Source organism: Scyliorhinus torazame, chromosome 5, assembly GCF_047496885.1.
Source record: "Scyliorhinus torazame isolate Kashiwa2021f chromosome 5, sScyTor2.1, whole genome shotgun sequence".
Classification (NCBI taxonomy): Eukaryota; Metazoa; Chordata; class Chondrichthyes; order Carcharhiniformes; family Scyliorhinidae; genus Scyliorhinus; species Scyliorhinus torazame.
The window spans coordinates 281,499,659-281,518,739 of NC_092711.1; the positions used below are offsets into that span (position 1 = coordinate 281,499,659).

The 19,081-nt window shown below is 45.9% G+C and overlaps 1 protein-coding gene across 1 annotated transcript in view; it reads left to right on the plus strand.

Moving 5' to 3' along the window:
* Positions 1-19,081, plus strand: part of thoc2 (THO complex 2) — a 193,707-nt gene that overhangs the window by 21,282 nt on the left and 153,344 nt on the right. Inside the window, exons 2-5 of the mRNA XM_072505632.1 lie at positions 8,733-8,791; positions 12,271-12,362; positions 17,301-17,352; positions 18,077-18,147. Of these exons, the coding sequence (XP_072361733.1) occupies positions 8,733-8,791; positions 12,271-12,362; positions 17,301-17,352; positions 18,077-18,147 (274 nt within the window). The remainder of the gene's footprint in view (positions 1-8,732; positions 8,792-12,270; positions 12,363-17,300; positions 17,353-18,076; positions 18,148-19,081) is intronic.

Consider the following 19,081-nt stretch of genomic DNA (forward strand, 5'->3'; position numbering starts at 1 on the left):
ATTCCCGAACAGGTGCCGGAATGTGGCAACTAGGGGCTTTTCACAGTAACTTCATTGAAGCCTACTTGTGACAATAAGCTATTATTATTATTAGTGTTACCGAACATTTTCAAGATGAAGTGCAGAGTGAACGCTTCTCCTTCTCCTCCTCCTGAGATCCTCATCAGTATAAGCACAGATGCCCAGCTTCAGCCAATTTAGATCACTTGAAGTCACCTGCGATGGCAGTGGGGTAATGATTATGTAACTGTGCTAGTAATCCAGAGGCCCTGGGTTCAGATCCCACCATAACAGCTGGTGGAATTTAAATTCAATCAATAAATCTGCAATTAAGAGCTAGTCTCAGCAATGGTGACCATAAAATCATTGTTGACCCATTTGGTTCACCTAGTGTTCTCGTCTGGAGGAGGGGAAGGAGCAGCATTCACTCTGCACTTCATCCAGTCCCACAGACATGTGGTTCGCTCTTAATTGCCCTCTGAAAAAGCCTAACAAGCCTCTCAGTTGTATCAAACTGCTACAAATGAAAAAAGTAAATGGAATTGGACAGACCAAATGGCATCGACCTAGGCACCGTTGACCCTGCAAACTCATCCTCACTAACACCTGGAGACTTGCGCAAAAATTGGCAGGGCTGTCCCACAGCTTGAGAGTCATACTCACCGAATTATACCTGGCAGGCGCCGTCGTCATGTGCTGTCCTATTGGTAAAACAGACCCAGCAGAGGTGGATCAGGAGAAGCACTAGGCATATCTAAGCTCGTGGCCCAACATTTCCTCCACTTTACTTTGACCATCAAGCTGGATGAGCAACCCTGTATCAATGGAAGAATGCAGGAGAGCACGTCGGGAACAGCATTAGACATACCTGAAAATGATGTGTCAACATTGTGAACCTACAACACATGGCTGCGTGCATGCCAAACAGCAGAAACCGTCTGGAGGTTGTTGCCTTGGGAGTCCTTAACTTTGACTGCTGACCCCATGGAGTCTTATAGCATAAGTCATACATGGTTAAGGAAGCCGTCTGCTACTGCATCCCCCCCCCCCCCCCCCCCCAACCCCTGCACCTCCATGTTGAACACCAATTGGAAGAAGCACTAACGGTGGCAAGGGCACAATGTATTCTCGGTGGGGAACTTCAATGTCCATTACCATGAATGATACAATAGCATTATTACAGGTTGAATCCAAAAATTACATAACCACTAGTTTGGGTCTGTGGCAAGTGGTGAGGGAGCCAACCAGAGGGAAAACACTCAGGACTTAATTTCACCAATCTACTTGTGGTAGATGTATCTGTCCATGACAGTATTGGTAGGAGTGACCACCGCACAGGCCTTGTGGAGACCAAGTCCTGTGTTCACATTCAGGATATCTTCCATTGTGTTTTGTGGCACTATCACTGTGCTTAATGGGATAGATTTAAAATAGACCTAGCAACTCCATGCTGGGCATCCATGAGGTGCTGTGGGACGGCAACAATGATCTGTAAACTCATGGCCCATCATATCTCCACTTTACCATGACAAAATGATTGCCAAGTACCCTCAGGTGTTTAGTGAAACTGGCAATCCTGTTCAATGATCTAGGCCAATGAGAGGACCCATCAAGGCCAGTTTATTGCAGGCCTCATGCGCAAAGAAAATTAGAGGAATATTGAAAAGAGTTGAGACTGAGAATATTTATGTAAGTGGAACAGAGTAATTCGGCTGCCCCTCTCATGGAGTTGATTGTGGCTTTGAAAAAGTTGTTCATTCATTTCGGGGTTAAGAAGTAAAGTATTCACAGTGAATTGTTGACCATGCCAAAGTTAACTTTTGGCATAGTTTGTCAAACAGCTTTGTCCATGCATGTGATAGTGGCGTTGTGGTATTGTCACGGGACTATTAACCCAGAGACCCAAGGTAATACTGGTGATCTGGGTTCAAGCCCCACCACAGCAGATGATGGCATTTTAATCCAATAAAAGTCCAATGAGATAACCATGATACCAATGCTTTGACTCAGTCAATTGAGAAATGCTATGGAAGACTCTGTCACATTCCGGTTGTCCAGAGAAATTCATGAACATCCTCCCGACTCCTCCACGACAAGATATCGGCAGCAGTCCTCCCTGACTGAAATAAGACAGAAACCTTTGAGGTAATGACTGGAGTCATGACAACCACCCTTTTCTCAATCTCTATCTCCATTATCTTTCACCTTATTAAGAGCAAGCTTCCCAGTGTCATGGACATGGTCCACAGGATGACAGAAAACCTTTCAACCTCCACTGGTTGAAATCCAAGAAGACAACAACACTACCTCACTCGTGGAACTTAAGTATGCGGATGACATTGCCATTTCCACTCTCTCAGAAGAGAATTTCCAAGCCATGCTTGACACCTTTGCAGAAGCATACCAAAGAGTTGGTCTTAGCCTCAACCTCCAGAAGACTCAATCCTTTACCAAACCACCCCAGGGCAAGATCTGGTCTCTCCTTCCATCAAAATCAATGGAGAAGCCATAGAAAATGTGGAACATTACCCATACCCGGGGAAACACCACTCATCCAAAGCTGACATTGGTGCATAGATCCAACATCGTAACCAATCTGCGAGTGTCTCCCTCAGATGTCGATCTATCTACGTGACTCTGGAACATTGTCCAGGTGTGTCCTTCCTCAAAAAACAGGACATATCAAAATGGACCAATTACTGCCCTGTCATTCTACTTCTGATCGTCAGTGATGTGACAGAAGGTGCGATTAACAGTGCAATGAAGTACCAGTTATTCTCCAATACTTTGTTTATGTTTTAGAATCGTAGTATGATTACCGCACAATAGGTTTAGATTTATTGTTACGTGTACCGAGGTACAGTGAAAAGTATTGTTCTGCATACAATCCAGGTCCATATATGAAAAAGATCGTTCCATGTATGAAAAAGATCGTTCCATGTATGAAAAAACGTAGGACATATGATAAATCCACAATCTAAATACATAGACAAAGACATGGGGTGAAGCATAGAGCGTAGTGCCAACAACAGTAGAGAAGATGCGTAGAGTGATTAGTTCAGTCCATAAGAGGGTCATTCAGGATTCTGGTAACAGCGGGGCAAAAGTTGTTTTTGAATCTGTCAGTGCGTATTCTCTGGCTTTTGTATCATCTGCCCGATGGAAGAGAGAATAATGTGGGTGGGGAGGGGCCTTTGATTATGCTGCCCCCTTTCCCAGGCTGCGGTAGACCGAGTCCATGGATGGGAGGCGGATTTGTGTGATGGAGTGGGCTGTGTTCACGACTCTGTAGTTTCTTGCGGTCTTGAGCCGAGCAGTTGGGCGGCACGGTAACACAGTGATTAGCACTGTTGCTTCACAGCGCCAGGGTCCTGGGATCGATTTCCCGCTTGAGTCCCTGTCTGTGCGGAGTCTGCACGTTCTCCCCGTGTCTGCGTGGGTTATGCTCCGGTTTCCTCCCACAAGTCCCAAAAGACGTGCTTGTTGGGTGAATTGGACATTCTGAATTCTCCCTCGGTGTACCCGAATAGGGTGGCGATTAGGGGATTTTCCCAGTAACTTCATCGTAGTGCTAATGTAAGCCTACTTGTGACAATAATAAAGATTATTATTATTATTATTAGTTGCCATACCAGGCTGTGATGCAGCCAGATAGGATGCTTCCTATGGTGCATTTGTAAAAACTGGTGAGAGTCAATGTGGAATGCCGAAGTTCCTTAATTTATTGAGGAAGTATAGCCAAAGTTGTGCTTTCATGGTCGTCGCGTCGACGAGGATGGACCAGGACAGATTGTTGGCATTGCGTACTTCTAGGGATTTGAAGCTGTCAACCATCTCCACCGTGCAGACAGGGGTTTGTACGACACTTTGCTTCCTGAAGTCAATAGCCAGCTCCTTAGTTTTGCTGACATTGAGGGAGAGATTGTTGTCTTTGAACCATGCCAATAGGAGGTAATTTGGCCCATTGTGTCTTTGCCTGCTCTCTGCATTAGCAAGTCACCTTGCCCCACACTCCTTTCCTTTCACTGTAGCCATGCAAATGTTCTCTTCAGGTGCTTATCCAATTTTGTTTTGAAAGCTCGGATTGAATCTACCTCTGCCACACTCGCATGCAGTATATTCCCAATCCTGACCACATGTATTTTTAAATATGTTTTTCCACATGTTGCTGTTGATTCTTCTGCGGTTGATTCTTCTGCCACGTACCCGAAATTGGCTCTGTGGTTCTTCACTGTTCTGCCAATGGAAACCGTTTCTTCCATCTGCTCTGCTTGGACTCCTCATATTTTTGAACACTTGTTGAATCTCCTCTCAACCTTCCTTCTCGAAGGAGAGATGTTCCAGCTTCTTCAATCTGTCCATCTAACTGAAACCACTCATCCCTGGAATGATTTTCGGAAATCTTTCCTGCATCTTCTCTGAAACTTTCCCATCTTTCCTAAAATATGGTATCCAGAATTGGACACACCACTCCAGTTGAGGCTGAAACAGTGATTAATAAATGTTTTTTTTGGAACTTCCTTGCTTTTGTATTGTACTATTTATAACACCCAGGATCCCATATCTCTTTTTAACCATTTTCTCAACCTGTCCTACTAGCTTCAATAATCTCTTCCTGCATCCCTTTATCATCCTTTGTTTTATATTGTCTCTCCTTGTTCTGCCTCCCAAATATATCGGTTGATACTTCACATTGCATTAAATTTCATCTGGCACGTGTCCATCTCTTCCGCCAGCCGAAGTCCTCTTGAAGTCTAACATTGCTGTTCTCTCTGTTTGTAATACTTCCATATTTTGTCATTGTTCACTGAATCTTAATGATTAATATATATCAAGAAAAAGTCATCTGCGTATGTAAAGACATCCATTTATATACCGCCCTCCAGTCCGATGAACATTTGTTCACCATTGCTGTCTGTTTTATTGCCCTCAGCTAATTTCATATCCATGCTGCCACTTTGCATTTTTTTCCATGGGCTTCAACTTTGCTGGGAAGCCTGTTGTGTGGCACATTTCAAATGCCACACGACCGCGTTATTGACATTGAGACTTTTGACAAGCTAACTGAGAGGGTTAATCAAGCTAGTTAAACACTTATTTGTCTTTAATAAACTGATGCTGACTTTCCTTAATTAATCCAAACTTGTCCAAGTGACTGTTAACGTTGAGGTTACAATTTCTGAAAGATTTCCCAGAACTGAGGTTGAACTGACTGGCCTGAAATTCCTGGGTTTATCCTTGCACCCTTTCTGAACATAGAATCGCAGAATCCCTGCAGTGCAGAGGAGGCCGTTTGGCTCATCGAGTCTGCACTGACAGTTCGAAAGACAACCCTACCTAGGCCCAAACCCCGCCCTGCAATCCCACCCTAAGGCGCAATTTAGCACGGCCAGTCCACCTAACCTGCACAACTTTGGATTGTGGGAGGAAACCGGGGAACCTGAAGGAAACCCACGGGGAGAAAGTGCAAACTCCACACAAACACTTCCCGAGGCCAGAATCTAACCTGGGTCACTGGCGATGTGATGCAGCCTTGCTCACCACTGTGCCACCGTGGCACCGTGCCGCCCAACATGGATGTGACATTTTCGATTCTCCAGCCCTCTAACATTAACATTGAAGGATATTTGAAAAATTATGGCTCATCTTTCTGCAATTTCTGCTGTTACTTCTCCCTCAGAAGACGAATGTAAGGTACTCATTTTGTAGCTCAGCTATGCACAGATTCCCTTTTTTGTCCTTTAATCGGATCCACCTCTGTCTTTTTATCTGCACTTGTATGCCTCTCAAACGCTTACTTTGAATACTACGATCACTGTTCCCTAAATGTTCACCAACATGCATTTCATCTACTTGACCCATCTCATGCCCCAGATCCTGAATTACTTTGCTGCTGACCGGATCACAGTCCTTGTCCATACAAGAACAAGAGCTGAATTCCAGAGGCGAAGTGAGAGTCACTGCTCTTGACATTAATTCAGCATCTGTCTTCAATGGCACAAAGGAAGGTTATGGTCAAGGAACATCTCAGCAACTGGACATAATTGCCGGTGTTCCTCAGGGCATATGAGGCCAAAATATCTTTAACCACATCGTCAGCGACCTCATCTCCATCATGAAGCCTGAAGTGGAATGTTTACTGATGATCACAGTGTTCAATTCAATTTACAATTGTTCAGATAATGCAACAACCCATTACTTTTTTTGAAATTTAAAGTACCCAATTCTTTTTTAGTCGGTTGTGGGCATTAAAAAAAAAGAAATAAAAATCCAATTCTGACGTCAGTTTTTCTCACTGGCCTGAAGTTTCAGTAAAGTTGTAGTTACCAATGGATTGCAACTCCAACCGTACTTTTCTGTGCTCCGATGTCGCTCTGTATTTCTCGCCAGATCTTCTGAGCTTGACAACTCCGGGGAGGCAGTGGTGTAGTGGTATTGTCGCTAGACTAATAATCCAGAGACCCAGAATAATGCTCTGGGAGCCCTGGTTCAAATCCTGCCATGGTCGTTGTCAAATTTGAATAAAAAAAAAAAAAATCTGGAATGAAAAGGCCATGAAAGCGTTGACGATTGTCGTAAAAACCCATCTGGTTCACTAATGTCCTTTTAATGTCGTCCTTGCCTGGTCTGGTCTGCATGTGACTCCAGATCTACAGCAATGTGGTTGGTTTTTAAATGCCCTCTGGGAGAGGCAATAAATGCTGGCCCAGCTAGCGGCGTCCACATCCCATGAAGAGTGTATAGTTCATTGGAGAACTCCATTGCAGGAGAGTAGCTTTGGCAGGAAGACTGGACAATTTACTTTTTGCACTCCATACTGTGCAGTGAGTTTAAATGTCCACTATGAATGTTGATGAATGGGCAAGGGGATGAATGGATGAGGTAAGTGGGTCGGGTTGAAGGTGGGTGAGTATGTAGATGAGTTTTGGGTACGTTGGCTTGTGCGGTTAGTAAGATGGTTGGAGATTAGCTTGGGCGGGAGAGGTAGTTTAATCAGGGGTTGGGGTGTATGGGTGAGGGGAGGGGTGGGGGGGGGGGGGGGAGGGAGGGTCAGTTCTGTAATTAAAGGAGCTGGACCAGGATTTATTTGTTTACCATGTCCTGGGTGATTGTGCAGGTAAGTATGTTTGAACTGTCTGAAGTGTCCAACTCTAACTCGGGTGTCTGAGACGTTCATTTTTTTTTCTTTTTTTAAAATAAATTGAGAGTACCCAATTATTTTTTTTTCCAATTAAGGGGCAATTTGGCGTGACCAATCCACCTAACTTGCGCATCTTTGGGTTGCGGGTCGAAACCTACACAGACACGGGGAGAATGTGCAAACTCCACAAGGACAGTGACCCAGGGCCGGGATTCGAACCCGGGTCCTCAGCGCCGTAGTCCCAGTGCTAACCACTGCATCATGTGCTGCCCTGTCTGAGATGTTCATGATGAGTCATGGGGAGTTGCCCATAGGAAATTCAGACTTCCCAGTTAATTCCTCCGGAGTCCCAGGTCTTGGATTGTACGTTCGGTCTCTGTCCAGGAGATTGTTGAATGTGTACTTGGCATTGCCATATGTTGTCAGTTAATTTAACCCGTTGACATCGTCTTTTAAAAATTTATTCAAAGCTGAATAATACGTCTCAGTTCTTGCTCTTTAGTTTGTAATAGCGTGTTTCAAAGTTGCTTTCATTTAGTTAGTATTTGGAGTTTCATTGCAATTTCTTGTACAGTCATTTCATCAAGCTCTTGCATTGTAATTTAATGTCTGGAAACATTTTTTTTCCTCCCAGTTTTTCCCACTCGTGAGAAGAATCTAACATGCACATTTTAATGTCTCCGAAGCTTTATTTTTGTGAGAAAGCCAAATGCACAGAGGCTTGAGATGAGGTGGCTCACGTTGTTTCTGCAAAGGATTTCTTGAGTGTTTTTCACTGGTTGAAAATAGTTTTCTTCATCTCAGTATTCATAGTCTTGCCTTACAATTAAGTTATTTCTGATTTCCAGTGATGGAAAAAAGAAAGGAATTTCCCGGTGGCAGCTATTGCAATGTCTAGAGTACAAATATGATTCTCTACCTGTGTAGGTGGAGGCAATAGGCTGAGGAGTGAACATCACAGCAAAATCTTTGGTTTGGAGCATTCAGCCATTATACCATTTTATTGACAGGGGTAATATCTATTTTTTCAAATTTAGAGTAGCCAATTGTTTTTTTCCAGTTAAGGGGCAATTTAGCATGGTCAATCCACCTAACCTGCACATCTTTGGGTTGTGGGGGGTGAGACCCACGCAGATACGGGGAGAATGTGCAAACTCCACAAGGACAATGACCCGGGGCCGGGATCGAACCCGGGTCCTCGGCGTCGTGAGGCAGCAGTGCTAACCACCGCACCACTGTGCCGGCTGACAGGTCTAATATTAACATGATTTTTAGAGCAAAATATTTTTTTAAAATTTTGCTGACCGGAGATGGTACTTCGGCCTGTTCTGTGTCATTTAGTTACAGTGTTCAACAAGTTATGAATGAAAGGAATACATTAATAATTGGTTTAAATTTGGTTGCACGAATAGTTATGAATAGGAATCCAACTCCTGGAATCCTATGTAATGTCAGCAGTCATATTATTTTAAAGAAAATATGTACTTTTTAAAGAAAATAACTTGCATTTAGAAATACATGAAATTGTGATTGTACAGTTTTTGACTGTTGGCCAGTTCTTTTAAAGTTTCCAACATCTTTTATTTTACAGTGTACAGTTATGCCGCAGTCTTAGTGAAAACCGAGGTGAAAACGATGTAACATTTAAAGGTAAGAGTTTCTTCAGTTTGAATGCATGTTGAGAAGATGAATGTTTGGTTAACATGGCACCCTGAATCACCCTTCGGATTGCAATTATTTTGCAATTGGATGACTGTGTGGAGAGCCAGCATGCATGGACTTGATGAACTAAATGACCTCCTTCTCTGCTGTTTATGACTCTCTGACCTTTGTAGTCCTGCTCAAAATGCTGTTCTTAGCACATGGAACTGCGGAAGGCTGGGAGCAATCTTCCAAGTTGGATCAAGAGTAGGAATGACTATCTGAGGCCTTCTGAAGTCCATTGGTTGACTCAATGAATTGTCTCTTTCAATTTAGGTTTGAAGGTCAATCCTTGTTTCCAGCCTTCAATCTATTGAAAGGAAAGTTGTTTCCCTGGTACGGATTCTAACATTGACAATAACATGACTACAAAGGATTATTTTGATGCTTTTGTCTTTACCTATTTTTATGTAATTATCTGGCTTCGCACTTGTTTTATTCATGGAATTTGACAGGCACCTTGGTAATAAAATGGGTTATGTTAATATACTGGCTAACATTGCAATGTTTTTGAAAATAAATTTCAGGGGCAATTTAGCGTGGCAATCCACCTACCCTGCACATCTTTTGGGTTGTGGGGGTGAGTCCCACGTAGACACAGGGTGAATGTGCAAACTCCACAAGGACAGTGGCCCTGGATTGAACCCGGGTCCTTGGCGCAATGATGCAGCAGTGCTAACCACTGTGCCGCCGTGCCACTCTTTTTCCCTTGTAATTGTGGCATGAACATCAAGAACTTGTTTTTTTTTGGTAGCTGCTGTGTGTGATATGCAAAAGGTCAAGGCCCAAACAATGATATTTGGGGTCACATTTTAATATAAAGGAAGAACTTGCATTCATTTAGCATCTTTCACATCCTCTGAGAGTCCAAAAGGACTTCAAACCAATGAAATATTTTTGAAATGTTGTCGCTCATGTAGTGTCAGAAACCCATGAATTTTATCAAAACTGTAAATGGAATGCGGAGGAAGATTGCTGATACATCCTTGATGGTGTCCGCAAGAAATTAGCCTTCTTTCCCTCCAAACCCCCACTCAGGAACACTACCCCCCAATTTAAAAAAAAAAAATTTTAAAGTACCCAATTCATTTTTTCTAATTAAGGGGCAAGTTAGTGTGTTCAATCCACCTACCTTGCACATCTTTGTGTTGTGGGGGTGAAACCCACGTAAACACGGGGGCAGCATGGTAGCATTGTGGGGCAGCACGGTAGCATTGTGGATAGCACAATTGCTTCACAACTCCAGGGTCCCAGGTTCGATTCCGGCTTGGGTCACTGTCGGTGCGGAGTCTGCACATCCTCCCCGTGTGTGCGTGGGTTTCCTCTGGGTGCTCCGGTTTCCTCCCACATTCCGAAGATGTGCAGGTTAAGTGGATTGGCCATGATAAATTGCCCTTGGTGTCCAAAATTGCCCTTCGTGTTAGGTGGGGTTACTGGGTTATGGGGATAGGGTGGAGGTGTTGACCTTGGGTAGGGTGCTCTTTCCAAGAGCCGGTGCAGACTCGATGGGCCGAATGGCCTCCTTCTGCACTGTAAATTCTATGATAATGTGCAAACTCCACAAGGACAGTGACTCAGAGCCGGGATCGAACCTGGGGCCTCGGCTCCGTGAGACTGGAGTGCTACCACTGCGCCACCGTGCTGCACTTCCTACCCCCCAATTTTGTCCATGTTCATCGATGTTTGCTCAAATTCAACTGATGACGTAAAGCCTTTAAATTCTGCTCAACTCTGAAGTGAGCTTCGAACCCCAAACCACCATTTGTCACCACTCGAAGATATTTTAACACTTTCCTCCTCGCCCCTTGACTTACTTACTCTTTCTGAGAAAATTATAGCCTGATGCTGTTTGATGTCCCATTGCTCCTTCAAAATTATTGTATGCAAAACCGTCCCCGACCTTATTCTCTACTGGCTCTGCAAATGTTGAAAATCGTTTCTATTTTTCTCAAAATTCTTTTGTTCTAGTTTTCAAATACTTCTGAATTCCCATGAGTGATTTTTTCTCTCTCTTACTACCTCAGTAGTTTATGATTCTAGAGTAGGGTGTATTGCCTCCTCATATTGGGGGCGGTGCCTTGCCACTAAGCAATTGTAGAGATTTCATTGTTGAGATGAAAAGTTCAATGTGTCTGAAATTGGAATAATAGCATGAGTTCTAATTCTTGAATATTCAAGCACCACTTCTCTGTACAAGATCCCCATAATTAAAAAAAAGAGTTCAGAATATTCTGTTTTTTCGCTTTTTGTCAATTATAATTTCCATGAAAGGGCCATGAAAACCCCGAGGAAATTATGTTTTGCAATTTTCTGGAGTTCCCACTATTCCACTTGGCATTTTTGGGGCCTGATAAGGAGAAGCTGTGTGGAAATTTAACCCAAGTTATGCACTCTGGAAGATTGAGCTGTCCACAACCATGACCCTACAAATCTGGTTGGTCTTAATTTTTTAAAAATTGATCCATAGGATATGGATGTCTCTGGCGTGGCCAGCAGTTATTGCCCATCTCTTGAGAATGTCAGAAGGAGGTAGTTCGTCTTTCTCTTGTGGGGAGTGACCATGGCACAGCATTTGTGTAATGCAACTGTCACCTCATCCTACCTTCAGTTTTCTGTGGGGCTATTAATAGAATATGACCAGAACAGAAGTGTTGGGAAATATGTCACCGATTATCAAGGGGAAAAAAGATCAAATATCTCTTGTCTGTAAAGAATCTATATTGTACCGGAGCAAGACTGGTTCAGCAGATGGGCAAGAAGTATCTTGTTAGATGGGCTAATATATTTTCCTGCAAAGAATGGGCTGGCGAAGAATTTGAAGTAAATTTTACACACTGTTACTAACTTGCCTGCGTACGTCACGCAATCGTTAGAGAAAATACTGTAGTTTTAATCTTTATGTTGAAGGTACCGTAATTGTTGCTTGCATATTTTACACTGCTTTTGCAAGTTTGGCTATCTGTCACGGGTGGCAGAATAATTTGATTGCATCCATTGTAACATGGGTTTTTAAACTGAAAACATTCCGAGGATGAGTTTAGTTTTGATTTAGTTACTAACTCCCCGAACAGGTGCCGGAATGTAGCGACTAGGGGCTTTTCACAGTAATTTCATTTGAAGCCTACTTGTGACAATAAGCGATTTTCATTTAATTTTCATTTATTAATCCTGTGTTAACATTTTAGTCATTAAAATTTGATTGACTGTTTCGGAGAACAGATTTAAAGTCTATCTTTTTTGATTGCTGATGGATTATTTCTTGGATTTCCTGGTTTTCTGTTATGGTGATAAAGTGGGGGACTGGGTGCTCTTTTGGAAGGTGGGTGCAGATTCGAAGAACCAAATGCACTGCAGGAATTCTATGATTGTTTGGTGCTGCAGTTTTAATGCCCCTTTACTAACATTGATTTAATTTAATTGTGAAACAGATATCCAACAAGCTTTATATGAGTTGGCGTGGCATGTTATAAAAGGCAATCTAAAACAGGAACAAGCTGCCAGTGCTCTGAGTGATCTAATGGTAAGTGACTCACTCCTGAAAAAGTTGTTTTGTGCATGCAGGGTAACTGAGTGCACCATAACTATATTTACATGATCTCATATTTAAATTTTGCAGAGTGTATAGATCTGTGAATGAAATGGACACATCACTCAAAGAGGGGAAGTACTCGCAGCCCGAAGATAGTACCTACTTCATATTTTTTTATAAATTATGCTGGCCTGTCATAAAGCAGTCTCATTAAAGTTTCTCACATTGGGTTGACCAATCCAGGAAATTGTACTTTTGGTTGCCTTGACAATGAAGAGACCAAAGTTGCCTTTTAAGATCCAGGTTGGCAGCCTCACTTGTTGAGGTTGAAATTTGTAGATGTGCCCCATCAGGTGTTCAAGTTCAGTGCTTCCTTTTCAGGGTGTATTAAAAATAGATTTTGGAAGAGATTGCTTTTTGTTGACCACAGAACAGTTCTTTAGCGGTGGACAGACAGTTATAATGTATAAAATTTATTGTGCTTGTCGGGCACTCTTATTTGTGCATCACCTCCTGTAACCACCCTCGAGTACCACAAGATGGAGCTTCAGAAACTGCAGAAACTGCGAGGAATCATTCCTAAATCTGCAGCAGCACTTGAGACAGTTCCAGAACTCCAGGACACTACCAACATTGCTTACCTTCTTTCAAAATAACAGTAGGTTTGCAACAACTATTCGGGTTTTATTTACTTATTTCAGGCTCTCTTTTATTCAATATTACAGCTCATGTTCAGAAACTTGGGCAAAGAGCCAGGTTTTAAGGACTGTCTTGAAGGCTGAGAAGCAAAGATTTATGGAGGGAGTTCCAGAACTTGGTGCCCTGTCAGCAGAAATCATACCTGCCAAATTGAGGATGTAGAAGTGGCGAAGAATTGGATAAGTACAGATATCTGGGAGGACATTCCAAAATATCGGGGAGGGGCAAGGCCATAGTAGTATTTGAAGACACGAATGAGAATTTTAAAATGCAGTTAATAGTTGCAGGTGAGACAATATGTAAGTCAGTAAACACAGAGGTGACAGGTGAATGAAACTTAGTGCATAAAGGACATGGGCAGCAGAGCTTTGGAGGGGTGTGCATGGGATACCAGCTGGGTGTGCATTGGAAACGTCAAACATAGAGATAGTAACCCATGAATGAAGGTTTCAGCAGTCGATGAACTGAGTCGAGGCAGAGTTGATATAGGCAGTCTTGGTGATGCCAAGCTCACCTCGGTGTCAAATCAGGGCAGCACGGTGGCGCAGTGGGTGAGCCCTGCAGCCTCACGATGCTGAGGTCCCTGGTTCGATCCCGGCTCTGGGTCACTGTCCGTGTGGAGTTTGCACATTCTCCCCGTGTTTGCGTGGGTTTTGCCCCCACAACCCAAAAGATGTGCAAGGTAGGTGGATTGGCCATGCTAAATTGTCCCTTAATTGGAAAACATTAATTAGGTACACTAAATTTATTTTTTTTTAAATAAAAAAATCTCGTGTCAAATCTGACACCAGCGTTGGGAGCAGTCTTGCTCACCCTCAGACTGTAGCCATGGAGGACTTCCGGTTGTGGCTATGCAGAGCTAAGTCACACGTTCGGCAGCTCCTGCTTGGAACGGACTTTTGGGCTCTTTCCAGGGCCCCAACGGCATTTTTTCGACATTTCCCGGGGGTGGCAATCCGCGAGGTCCAACAAAAGATCTCCGACAACGAAGACGAGATCTTAGGCCTTGCGGTAAAGGTGGAAGCGCACGAGGCGCTCCACAAGAAATGGCAGGAACGGTTCGAGGAAATGGAGAATCGGACTAGGCGGAAGAATTTGCGGATTCTGGGCCTCCCGGAGGGGCTGGAGGGGTCGGACATGGGGGCCTATGTGGTCACATGTTAAACTCGCTGATGGGAGCGGGGTCATTCCAGGGGCCCCTGGAGCTGGAAGGGGCCCATAGATTGCTGGCGAGGAGGCCCAAGGTTAACGAGCCGCCGCGGGCGGTGCTGGTGCGGTTTCATCGGTTTGCTGATCAGGAGTGTGTGCTCAGGCGGGCCAAGAAAGAGAGGAGCAGCAGGTGGGAGAACGCGGAGGTTCGAATATATCAGGACTGGAGTGCGGAGGTGGCGAAGAAGAGGGCCGAGTACAACCGGGCGAAGGCAGTGCTGCACAGGAAGAGGGTGAAGTTTGGCATGCTGCAGCCGGATCGACTGTAGGTCACCGACAAGGACCGGCAGCATTATTTTGAGTCCCCAGAGGAGGCGTAGGCCTTTGTTCAGGCCGAGAAGCTGGACACAAACAGGGTCGGGATGGGTAGTCTGGGATTGCTGTTGGTGTGTTACATTTTGAGGGGGGGTTCTTTGCCCTTGTTTCTTTTTGGTTCGGTGTGGGTGGTTAGGGTGGGTTGGGCACTGTTTTGGTTGGGTCTGTCGGGTGGGCTCTTGGAGGGGGGGTAAGTAAATGGAGCCGGGGTGGATGGCCGGTAGGGGGTGATGGGGCCCCGCGGGGGTGGGCGAGGCCCTGCGGGGGGAGGGCGAGGCCCGAGTCGGGGGTGAGGGGACTGGGCCTGTAAAAGGAGCTGCGTCAGAGGTGGCGGGGCCGGGCAGGTGGAAAGCGCGGGCTTTTTCCCGCGGTGAAGGCTGGAGGGGGCGGGGACGGGGAAGCGAGGGTCGTTTCCCGCGCTTGGGATGGAAGGGGGAGGTGGAGAGCCTGCTGATAGGTAGTGGAGGAGGAGGGTATGTCCCACAATGGGAGGTGTTGAAGGAGAGGAGGGAGTGGCAAGGGTCAGCAGGAGTCAGCTGACTTGCGGGAGTGCAATGGGGGGAGCAAAGCAGCTAGGAGGGGTCCTAGCTGGGGGGGAGGGGGAGAACTGGGTTGCTGCTGATATGGTCAAGGGGGAGCTGGAGCGAGTAGAGGGGTTGGGACGGAGGTCTGCCGCCGTGGGGAACAGCCGGGCGTGGGGTGCGGGCGCGTGGCTGGCCGAGGAGGGGTTATGCCTAGTCGGTGGGGGAGGGAGGCGGGTAGCCCCCTGATCCGGCTGATAACCTGGAATGTAAGGGGACTGAACGGGCCGGTCAAGCAGGCCCAGGTGTTCGCGCACCCTGAAGGGGCTGAAGGCGGATGTGGTCATGCTCCAGGAGACACACCTGAAGGTGGCAGACCAGGTTAGATTGAGGAAGGGGTGGGTAGGTCAGGTGTTTCATTTGGGGATGGATGCCAAAAATCGGGGGGTGGCAATCTTGGTGGGAAAGAGGGTGTCATTCGAGGCGTCGAACATTGTGACAGACAATGGCGGCAGGTATGTAATGGTAAGTGGTAAGCTGCAAGGGGAGCGGGTGGTGCTGGTTAACGTGTACATCCCGAACTGGGACGATGCGGGTTTTATGCGGCGCACGTTGGGTCGTATCCCGGACTTGGAATTGGGGGGCCTGATAATTGGAAGTGGGGGGGACTTTAACACGGTGTTGGATCCGGCACTGGAGCGCTCCAGGTCTAGGACGGGTAGGAAGCCGGCAGCGGCTTCTTCTCGCATGTTCATAAGGCTTATTCCCGGATCGACTTTTTTATTATGAGTAGGGCGCTAATAGCGAGAGTAGAGGACACCGAATACTCGGCGATAGCCATTTCGGATCACGCCCCGCATTGGGTCGACCTAGAGCTGGGGGAGGAGAGGGACCAGCGCCCGTTGTGGTTCTTGGAGGTGGGGCTGTTGGCGGACGAGGAGGTGAGTGAGCGGGTCCGAGGAAACATAGAGAGATACCTGGAGGCCAACGATAACGGGGAGGTCCGAGTGGGGATAGTCTGGGAGGCGCTGAAGGCGGTGGTTAGGGGAGAGCTGATCTCCATTCGTGCTCACAAGGAGAGGAGAGAGCAGAGGGAGGGGGAGATGGTGAGGGTAGACGGGAGGTATGCGGAGGTGCCTGAGGAGGGCCTGTTGAGGGTGAGGCGTAGCCTCCAGGCCGAATTCGACCTGTTGACCATCAGGAAGGCGGAGGCGCAGTGGAGGAAGGCCCAGGGGGCGATTTATGAGTCTGGGGAAAAGCCAAGTCGGATGCTGGCGCATCAGCTTCAGAAGCGGGACGCAGTTAGGGAGATCGGGGGAGTTAAGGATAGGGGAGGGAGTGTGGTACGGAGTGGGGTTGGCATCAATGGGGTCTTAAGGGACTTTTATGAGGAACTGGATCGGTCCAAACCCCCACTGGAGGAGGGAGGGACCAATTGAGGTTTCCGAAGGTGGAGGAGGGACTGGTGTCGGTATTAGGGGCCCCGATTGGGCTGGAGGAGCTGGCCAAAGGGATAGGGAGCATGCAGGCAGGGAAGGCACCGGGGCCGGACGGTTTCCCGGTCGAATTCTGCAAAAAATATGTGGACCTGTTGGGCCCGTTGCTAGTTAGGACCTTCAATGAGGCAAGGGAGGGGGGGGAGCGATGCCCCCGACGATGTCCCGGGCACTGATCTCCTTGACCCTGAAGCGGAACAAGGATCCCCTGCAGTGTGGGTCATACAGGCCGATTTCGTTGTTAAACGTAGATGCCAAGGTGCTGGCGAAGATCTTAGTCACGAGAATTGAGGATTGTGTGCCGCAGGTGATCCACGAAGATCAGACGGAGGTCATGAAGGGGAGGCAGTTGAACGCGAATGTGCGGAGACTCCTGAACGTTGTTATGATGCCGGAAAAAATAAAAAGACAGTAGCCATGGCGAGAGAAGTGTAGTCGGTGTTTTCTTTTGTTTCATCATCTCTCACCTTGGAATTTTGAGCACCTTTGTAGTTTTCACTCATTATATTGTAGTACGGCTGATATGCTGCTGGTTTAAAAAAAATTGGGGATAAGATGGTGTCCTATGTCTCCCTCCTTGCAACTGCATCTACGCCCCCACCACTACCCCATCCCCGGAAAAATAATTACTTATCTACAGAAAGGCCAGTATCTATTTTAATACGTTGTTTTTCCTTTTGTTTTTACAGGAACTTCGGGATGATATGTCATCCATCCTAGCTGATGTTTTCTGTGTTCTAGGTGAGAAAGAAAGATGTTCTTCGCAGCAAATGTTTCTGTTTTTCTTTGAGCCCCTAGTGGACTGCAAGGCAGATCTTCAGCTGTTCCTATTGTGATGTTTTTCCTGAACAGATCACTTTGCCTGTGCCGGGGGCTACTAATAATAATCTTTATTGTCACAAGTAGGCTTACATTATCACTGCAACAAAATACTGTGAAAAGCCCCTAGTCGCCACATTCCGGCGCCTGTTCAGGCACACCGGGAGAATTCAGAATATCCAATTCACCTAACAGCACGTCTTTCCGGACTTGTGGGAGGAAACCGGAGGAAACCCACGCAGACATGGGAAGAACGTGCAGACTTCACACAGACAGTGACCTAAGCTGGCAATCGAACTTGGGACCCTGGAGCTGTGAAGCAACAGTGTTACCCACTGTGCTAATGTGCACCACTCCACATCAAACATGGCTGAGCAGAGACCAGTGTCTCCCACTCTTAACACTTGCCATTGATGTGTTCAGGAAAGATTCTGCAGCTTGATACTCAACCTATTGGTTGTGTTTATGAACGCACCTTCCTTGGCCAACAAGTTCTAGATGGGACTCCAAACCAGAGCTTCTGGCTTCAAGACCGGGACACAACCCACTGTGCTATGTGATGACCTCCTTTGCAGTAATTAATAAATGTTAATTTTGTATAATTGTATTGAAAGGTCATTATAATAATGACCATTATTAATTTCAGATATTGAAACAAGTTGCATGGAAGAAAAAAGTAAACGAGATCATTTTACTCAACTGGTTTTAGCATGTTTGGTGAGTATCCTTAGATTTCTATATAAACAGTGTTTGTACATCTTAAACTGGACTATGCATGTACTATCTGAAACCATTCACAATACTACTGTATAAAACAGCTGGCAATGATTCAAAGAAATGGATCACATTTTGTTTTCAAGTGCTATATTAAAACTTTGCGTTCCACCTGTTCTGACCTGCTTGCTATGTCCAATCGCAGTGTCAAAATGAGGGGAGTAAGTTTGCATTGTTTTAAAAGCAGCTCAACACAAATTTCATTTTCATATCACACAATATGTTAAACATGCAGCCAGAAAACACCAACCACTTTGACTCTTTTCAATGTTACACACAAACATGCCTGAGCAAATTCATACCAAATACCAAAAGGGGCTGGACCAACTTGTCTCTATAAAGAACTCAGCAAATCACTAAACCGAAGAATCTGGTGCCGGGTATTCAACCTCAGTCTTCCACTCTGTTTATCACTACTCGCATGTGTTCTGTTGCTGGCCTGCGGGGGGGGGGGGGGGGGGGGGCTTGCTGTTGCTGCAAACCTCAGCTTCCCTTGTCGTGGCTGGCCACCGCGCTGCTCCCTTGCCTTGTGGTTTCATGTGTGCCTGCTAAAAACTTGTTCCTTACCGTTCCGCTCTTTGGTTCTCATCCAATCAGTGCCTGATTTTGCTTTGCATTTGCTGCTGATGGACTCAAATTAGCGAACCTGCCAGCAGAAAATGCAGAGAGTAAGCAGCCTCTGATTGGATGTCCTGCTAATGTCTGGTTCTGTCGATGTGCAGTCCAGTTGAGCTGACTCTTGAGGCGGTACACTGGGTGGGCGGTGGTCGATGTGTCCATCCTCCCCCGGTTGTGGCCCTGTGCTTAGGAATGGTGTGTTTCATTGTAAATCTGCCCCTGCCCCCTGATGCTCCCCAGACTTGATCTGACTTGGCTA